Source organism: Strigops habroptila, unplaced genomic scaffold (assembly GCF_004027225.2).
Source record: "Strigops habroptila isolate Jane unplaced genomic scaffold, bStrHab1.2.pri NW_022045631.1_ctg1, whole genome shotgun sequence".
Classification (NCBI taxonomy): domain Eukaryota; kingdom Metazoa; phylum Chordata; class Aves; order Psittaciformes; family Psittacidae; genus Strigops; species Strigops habroptila.
In genome coordinates this window covers 212,712-220,537 of record NW_022651108.1, presented here as the reverse complement: position 1 = coordinate 220,537, position 7,826 = coordinate 212,712, and the positions used below count along the sequence as shown (strand labels likewise).

The 7,826-nt window shown below is 53.3% G+C and overlaps 1 protein-coding gene across 1 annotated transcript in view; it reads right to left on the bottom strand.

Annotated features, from left to right (window-relative positions):
* Nucleotides 1–285: 285 nt before the first annotated feature.
* Nucleotides 286–7,826, bottom strand: part of LOC115603327 (MAP/microtubule affinity-regulating kinase 4-like) — a 22,034-nt gene continuing 14,493 nt past the window's right edge. The window contains exons 15-23 of the mRNA XM_030475122.1: nucleotides 3,467–3,629; nucleotides 2,919–2,998; nucleotides 2,654–2,779; nucleotides 2,450–2,529; nucleotides 2,215–2,335; nucleotides 1,997–2,086; nucleotides 899–1,003; nucleotides 379–556; nucleotides 286–293 (exon numbers count right to left, since the gene is read on the bottom strand). Of these exons, the coding sequence (XP_030330982.1) occupies nucleotides 286–293; nucleotides 379–556; nucleotides 899–1,003; nucleotides 1,997–2,086; nucleotides 2,215–2,335; nucleotides 2,450–2,529; nucleotides 2,654–2,779; nucleotides 2,919–2,998; nucleotides 3,467–3,629 (951 nt within the window). The remainder of the gene's footprint in view (nucleotides 294–378; nucleotides 557–898; nucleotides 1,004–1,996; nucleotides 2,087–2,214; nucleotides 2,336–2,449; nucleotides 2,530–2,653; nucleotides 2,780–2,918; nucleotides 2,999–3,466; nucleotides 3,630–7,826) is intronic.

Here is a 7,826-nt window from a genome sequence, read left to right as displayed (position 1 = left end):
AGCTCTTCTCCTTCCCCCTTTGGCTTTGGCCTGCCTGAACAGCAAGGGAGACACAGAAGAGTCAGGAGGACACAGCAGCTTTGCCATCAAGCTTCCCAAACCACCCTGAGATCTGCAGGACACAAGCGCTCAAGGAGGTTACTGGAGGGCATCAGGAAGAGCTTCTTGCTGCAGGCACTGGGGTGATGCAGAGGTGGAGCTGCTCTTCACAAGCAGGGAAATCCTGCCTTTGGGACATGGGAGTCAGTGGTAGCTTTGGCTGTGGGGACCACAGAAGAGCAGGGTTCAAGATGCTGAAAGGAGGGAGGAAGGCGAGAAGCAGCCCCATCAGGAGACGTGTGTGTGCAGAGGGATGAAGCCCACCACAACTTCTCTTACTTTTTTGCTGGTGGAGGTAATTATAGAGGCACCAAAGAGCACTCCAAGCTGGAGACCTTGTCTCATCCTCGGCAAATCGGAAAAGGATGAGACGACCCAGAAGCTGTCCCAGGAGCGGGACTGAGAGTTCTTCCTGGGAGACAGGGCTGCATAGGTCTGTTTCAGTCAGGCGGAAGCCCTGCAGGAGGAAGGTGGAAGAACAAGAAGAACAAGGTGAAGAACCTGAAGAACCCAAAGAAGAATGTAGAAGAAGAAAGAAAAAAGAAAGAAGGAGAAGAAGGAGAAGAAGGAGAAGGAGTAGGAGAAAGACCAGAAGAAGAATCTGAAGGAGAATGAAAAAAGAAAGAAAAAGAAGAAGAAAGGAGAAGGATAAAGAAGAAGGAGGAGAAGGAGAAGGCAGAGGGCAGGCAGGCTTTGCAGGGCCCCATCTCCTCAAGCAGCCCCATGCGGGGAGAGCTGCCGCCTGCTCTGGTGTGCAGGGAGGGGGAGATGCTCTGGCTGGAGCCTGCCTGGTCCTTACCCTCAGTGTGTGATGGTGAAACAGCAACTGGCTCAGTGTCCTGATCCTCCCCAGGGCCCTCTCCCGCACCACGGTGCTCTCAGAGCTGGTGAAGCTCAGCAGGACCTGGGCAGAGAGAAGCTGCTGGTGTGCCCTGGGAGCAGACACGTGCTGCAGCAGGAGCAGCATGGGCTGGACCCGCACTCCTTCCATCAAGGCTTCCTCTGAGCCTCTACTGGGGTTCCTGATGCTAAACATCACCCCGAGGGAGTCAGGATCAGCCCGTGGCTTTGTGTGTCAAGGGGAGGATGGAGGGGCACCAGTACAGGAAGGGACATTCTGGGGTGAGAAGAAGCTGGGGAAGTGCATTGGGTGCCTGCAGCCTGCAGGGAAACAGGCCCAGGCACAGTGCAGGATGGGCTGCCGTGCAATGGCCAAGGCTGAATGAAGACAGAACCAAGGTCTTTGTCCCCTTGGCTGTGGCTGTTGTCCGTGCCACAAAGGCCTAAGAGAAGACACATCCTCATTTCCAGGGCTGGGCTGAAACTAGCAGCAAAAATCCACTACCTCATCACTGTCCCTGCCCATGGCAGGGGACTGGAACTAGATGAACTTCAGGTCCTTTCCAACCCAACCCATTCTATGATTCTATGATTACAGTGTACATATAAATATATATACATATATATATATGCAGATATATATAAAAGACATGTTAATACTTTAAAGAGTGGTTTATCTAATAGTTAAGGGGAAGGGAATTTTCCTAACAAGTCCGGTGGGTCCCACCAAGCTGGTCCCAAACCAGGCTGATGAGAGGCATCAAAGATGCCATCCCAGGGGGGATCAGTCTCCTGAGAGTGGGCAGCAAAGCCTGTAGTGGGGTTCCTGCCCCTTTGGCTTCGTATAACTGCCCCTTGTGTCTGGGCACGTAGGTAGATGCCACCCTCTGCAGCCACTGTGCTCCAGAAGGGCCTTGGTTACCCAAGGGAGGTGGGCACCATCCCTGCAGGGCGCTCTCTGTGCACGGCACTGGTGTGGGGACCATCCACTCAAGCAAGAGCGCTGTTCCCAGGGTGAGGAACAGCCCCTGTGAACCCCATTTAGCACATGCCAGACCTGCAGGAAGTTCTGCAGCTCCTCGCTGACCCTGGGGGCAGGAAAATTGAGCACCAGCCTCCGGAGCATGTTGTCCATGGATTCCAGCATCTGCAAGGAGGACAGAGCGTAGCACTTAAGGTGCCAGCTGGGCTTAAACCATGCTCATCCCGCAGCACTGCGTGACCAGGGAGCAGCCGCAGGGAGCTGTGGGCTCCTGTAGCTCCTCCAGCACTTACGAAGATAAAGTAGTATGTGTGCATGTCTGAAAACTCCTCCTTTGGAGGAAGGAAGAAGACACTTCTGCAGCAGGTTTCCAGGAGGCTTTCCTCCTGCCCTGCCAGCCCTGTCTCCACTGAGCTGCAAAGAGAGAGGGCTCCAGTTGGACACTGCTGCTGGGAGCAGTGCCTCGAGGCCTTGGGCAGGGGGACACAGAGCTCTGGGGTCCCCAGGAGGGATGGGCAGTTGTGGTACCTCAATTCTGCTATGGCATCCATGGCGAGATGCCGCACCTTGGTGCACACTGGGTCCATGGGCTCCTGTTGGAGCAGCGTCTGCAGAGCACAATGGGGATAAGGGACATGGTAGATGCCAGCACCCAGTGCCACCAATGCTGCCCTCACTGGGTGCTGGAGGCCTTGCCCCCTGCCCATAGCATCCCCAAGGTGCTCCCCTCACCTTGATCATCTCTGCTAGATGGCATTTGTGGCAGAAGACATCCAGCCCCTGGTGCAAGCCGCCGTACCTGGCGGTGCTCAACAGGCTGCAGATGCTCTCCAGAAAGCCAATCTTATCGTACTCGTCCTGGAAACCAGGGGGGACAGAGACACAAACAGGCAGTATGAGAGGGGACAGCGGGACTGGACTCTAGGGGTGCCCTGGTTGAAGCCAGCACCCGCCAGCACCCACCAGCAGAGCCCCTGTTCACAACGGCCATGCCTACCATTGTTGGGCTTTTGACAAAGGCCTCGATGCGCTCCACGTTGTCCCGCTCCAGGGTGTACACGGGTAACCAGGTGGCATCTAATAGAGGAGGAGAAGAGCTTTGGAGAGCAGAGGAAGGAGCTCTGCCCTCCGCCAGCATGCCAGGGAAACGTGGTGCTGGTGTCGAGCACCATAGAGTCATAGAATCCTAGAACGGGTTGAGTTGTAAAGGACCTGAAGATCATCTAGTTCCATGACATGGAACCATGACACGGTTTAGTGTGTGGTGTCCCTGCCCATGGCAGGGGGGTTGGAACTGGATGAGCTTAAGGTCCTTTCCAACCCAAACCATTCTATGATTCTGTATCACCCAAGGCTCTGTCCAACCTGGCCTTGAACACTGCCGGGGATGGAGCTTTCACCACCTCTTTGGACAACCTGTGCCAGCGCCTCTGCCACTCTCACAGGGAAGAACTTCTTCCTTATATGCAACCTGACCCTCCCCTGTTTCAGCTTAAACCCATCACCCCTTGTCCTGGTCCCAGACCAACAGGGCCCCTCACTCACCAGTCCTCAATGGCAGGCCCGGGGGTTCCTCATAGGACTCCGGTGAAGATCTGCTCTTCTGGGGAGCCCCGTCCTCCTCCTCCCAGGACCTACTGGGGGTTCCGGGGGGTTTCTCTGCCATCCTGTGGATGAAGGAAAGGAATCGAGGTGGTGGAGGGGGAAGCTTGAACCAAAAGCATCAGGGCTGAGCTCAGGAGCAACCCACCGGCTCCTTGCTCCTGCCCTGTCCCATCATCATCTGCTGCACTGAGCAGTGCAGTGGGGTGTCACAAATGAGGTCACAAAGGGCTCCGTTTTGACCCGTTGCCCGGCTGACCCACCTGAGGTCTAGACTGAAGCTGTGGGAGAACCTGCTGCAGGGCCATGAGCCATGACTTGATATGAGGATTATGATGGGGTGTGGTGATATGTTATCATATGAAATGAGGAAGATGATGAGATGCGATGGGTGAGATGAGATGAGATGGATGAGATGAGGTGAAGATGTGGTGTCGTGATGTGGTGTGATGATGTGGTGTGAGGAAGATGATGCGATGCAATGCGATGAAATGAGATGAAGACAAAATGGGATGAAGATGAGCTGAGCTGAGGTGATGACATGCGATGAGATGAGGTTGGGATGAGACCAGATGGGATCACCTCCATCACACCCCAGCTGAGGAGGAGGAAAATGCACTTGGGGAGGGGAGAGGAGGATTTTTCACACGTACTTGGTCAGAAGTTGTCTTTCCGTAGCTTTCTCTCCGCAATCCACTGAGGTGCGGTACCAGCAATGCAGCTTGCTCACGAGAGACTCAACCACTCCGTGAGCTCTTCCGTCAAGTGCCACACACAGGGACAGCCCTGGCTTTATACCTGGCTGTGCCTACCTCAGCGCTGGTGCTTTCTGGCATCATAGGTGGTGGGTGATGTCACAAGAGCCAAGGCAGCGCCGGGTTTCGAGGCAATGTCCACCCTGAGTGGGAACAGGTTTTGCTCCTCTGCACCAGGTAAGACATCCTCCACCACCAGAACATCTCCTCCCATCGGAGGGGGCAGCTCTTTGCATTCCCACTCAAGAGCAACAGCTTTGGGAGCTCAGATGCCCTGAGGGAGGAATGTGAGCAGGAGAGCTTGAGGATCTTCCTGCATTCACTCTGCTCCATCCAACCTGGCCTTAAACACTGCCACGGATGGAGCATTCACAACTTCCTTGGGTGAAGAAAAACTGCAGGCGACAGGTCGGGCACCCCGGGATGTTCGGTGACAAGAGCTGCGATTCCAGAAGGGACACAACATTCGGGATGGACTCCCGGCATGTATAACAGCGACATGCACCTGACAGGCCACATGTCTGGATGATGCCATGTCCCATGTCAACACGCCTTCAGCACATGGAATCATAGGATCACCGTAGATGATGCATGCAATGGGACTTTTAGGTGGGAAAGAGAGGAGCGAGAGGAATGCTGGTGGCATTGTTGCGAAGCTCACCGTGTGCAGAAGAGTCCCAGCACCAGGATTCAGTCCTCGCTCTTCGGCTGTGGGAGCAGGGCCCGGAAGTTCGTGCTCAATGCGACGGGCTCGGCACAGCCTCGAGTGGGCACCGTAGGTGTTGCATTCAATTGGACTTTTAGGTGGGAAAGCGAGGAGCGAGAGCAATGCCGGTGGCACCGTTGCGGAGCTCACCATGTGCAGAAGAGGCCCAGCACCAGCTTTCAGTCCTGGCTCTTCGGCTGTGGGAGCAGGGCCCGGACGTTCGTGCTCAATGCGACGGGCTCGGCACAGGCTCCAGCCTGCATCGTAGATGTTGCATTCAATTGGACTTTTAGGTGGTATTACGAGGAGTGAGAGCCATGCCGGTGGCACCTATGCGGAGCTCACCATGTGCAGAAGAGGCCCAGTACCATCTTTTTATCCTGGCTCTTCGGCTGTGGGAGCAGGGCCTGGACGTTCGTGCTCAATGCGATGGGCTCGGCACAGCCTCCAGCCTGCATCGTAGATGTTGCATTCAGTTGGACTTTTAGGTAGGAAAGAGAGGAGCGAGAGCCCTGCCGGTGGCACCGTTGCAGAGCTCACCATGTGCAGAAGAGGCCCAGCACCAGCTTTCAGTCCTGGCTCTTCGGCTGTGGGAGTAGGGCCTGGACGTTCGTGCTCAATGCGACGGGCACGGCACAGCCTCCAGCCTGCATCGTAGATGTTGCATTCAGTTGGACTTTTAGGTGGGATTACGAGGAGTGAGATCAATGCCTGTGGCACCATTGCGGAGCTCACCATGTGCAGAAGAGGCCCAGCACCAGCTTTCAGTCCTGGCTCTTCGGCTGTGGGAGCAGGGCCCGGATGTTGGTGCTCAATGCTATGGGCTCGGCACAGCCTTGAGTGGACACCGTAGATGTTGCATTCAATTGGACTTTTAGGTGCGAAAGCGAGGAGCGAGATCAATGCCGGTGGCACCGTTGTGGAGCTCACCATGTGCAGGAGAGGCCCAGCACCAGCTTTCAGTCCTGGCTCTTCGGCTGTGGGAGCACGAACGTCCGGGACCTGCTCCCACAGCCGAAGAGCCAGGACAGAAAGCTATTGCTGTTTATCACCTATGCATGCCGAGGTCTGGAACGGTGCTCTTATCGTGGCAGTTTCCCCTCAGTTTGCCACCGAAAACTACATTTTCTTTCTGCCTCTCTACTGAGTGCTCTCAGTCATTAAGTAGCACAGCTCATAGAAGGCAAATCATGCAGTGTCTGCTCCCACACCTTGTGTGCCAGGATGGAAGGCTGGTGCTAGGCATCACCTTCCTCTGTTGAGCTGAGGATCGGTGCCATCAACATGGCAGTCCCCTCTCACTTTGCCACTGGAAACAGCACCAGAGCTACCAAGGACAGAATGCTGGTGCTGGACTTCTACATGGGCTAGAAACGGTCTTATGTTCTTCTATCTTTGTCAAAGCAAAATGGAGAAGATTTTTTTAAATTTTTTGATTTTTTAAATTACCTTCATAGCCATGTTCTGAAGCACAAAATGTAATCCTGGTGAAAGTGCCGGTGTTTTAGCTTTAGTGGAGAATCCTTTTCTCTATTTGGCCCTTTGTTTGTTACAGACATCAGCTAGAAAAGAAAACAGACTGTGGCTCATCAGGCTACTTATATCCCAGCTGGTGGTTTGCCCCACCCCTGCCCTAGGGCATTGAGAGAGGGGTTGTGGGTGGGGCCTGGGGTATATGAGGCACAGCCTTTCATTAGGGAGCTCATTCAGTTCTTAGGCTTCACTAGGGTTGCTTCTCTGCAGTTCATTCAGTCTTTCATAGCTTCTAAGATTTGTGATTTTCTTTTTCTTCTTTTTTTGTGCGGTTAGTTTTTGAGGCTTATTGAGATAGAGGAGATTTTCAGGACATGTCAGCTTTTACCAGTGTATGTATTAGTAAGTATCTTTGTATGGGGTGGGGTTTTTTTTCAGGGTAGTATATTTGTAGGATGTGTTGAGGTTTAGTAAGGCAGTTTAATGGTATGCTCTATTTTGGGGGGGGTTTGGGGTTTTTTTCTAGTACTGTGTTTTGTGTGGGGTTTTTTACTGAAGGTAGAGTTTTGAGGTTTTTTCCTGCTGCTTTTATTCTGTATTGGCTTAGTAGCTGAAATATTTGTTGCTTGTAGGACTTAAGGAGACGTTATCCAGTAGACACAAGGTTACATGTGGATTTCTACTTGGAGTTTCAGGGTGTGTCAAGGAAGTTCTATGGAGAAAATGGATTGTGTCTTTCCCAGCAAGGGATGGGTTATTGCTTTTCGCAATTATTTGCAGAGTACCTTGCTGTCCCTAGAACCTGTGCATCTTGTTGTAGGCTGCTAGTAAATTATCAGTCTCACAACTTCGTGTATGCTGTAGGTTCGTAGCAAGGCCCAGCATCTCAGGCAAGATAGGAGATAAGAGGTACTGCAAAATGCAGGGGGAGGGTTAGAAGAACAGCTCTTGAGGAAGAGCTGGTGCAGGGGGTTCAGGAGTGCAAGTACAGGGGAGGGGGAGCTGTCAGGAAGGAGCAGGGTTCCTCTTGTGGGGTTCAGGACCCAAGAAAGGGTTTAAAAAGCTTTAGACTGAGGGTGGTTACCAAAGAGCAGAGGGTTCATCAGCCTTTTGCAGTCAGATTTTGGTGTCGGTGATGTCTCTTTCATTTTAGTCTCCCCACAGCTCATGACAGGTACGGCAAAGTCACAAGAGATGCAACATTGTGTGCCTCTTAACCTGCAGGGCTGTGCGGAAGACAAGTATCATCTTATAAAAAACCAGCACTGGCTCAGGCAAGGAGAGCAGTGACAAGCACGTCGAACCTTGTTTGTGTTATCCAGGTGATGTAGAGGGCCAGATGTGGCAGCCAGACATAACAGGCTAGGGT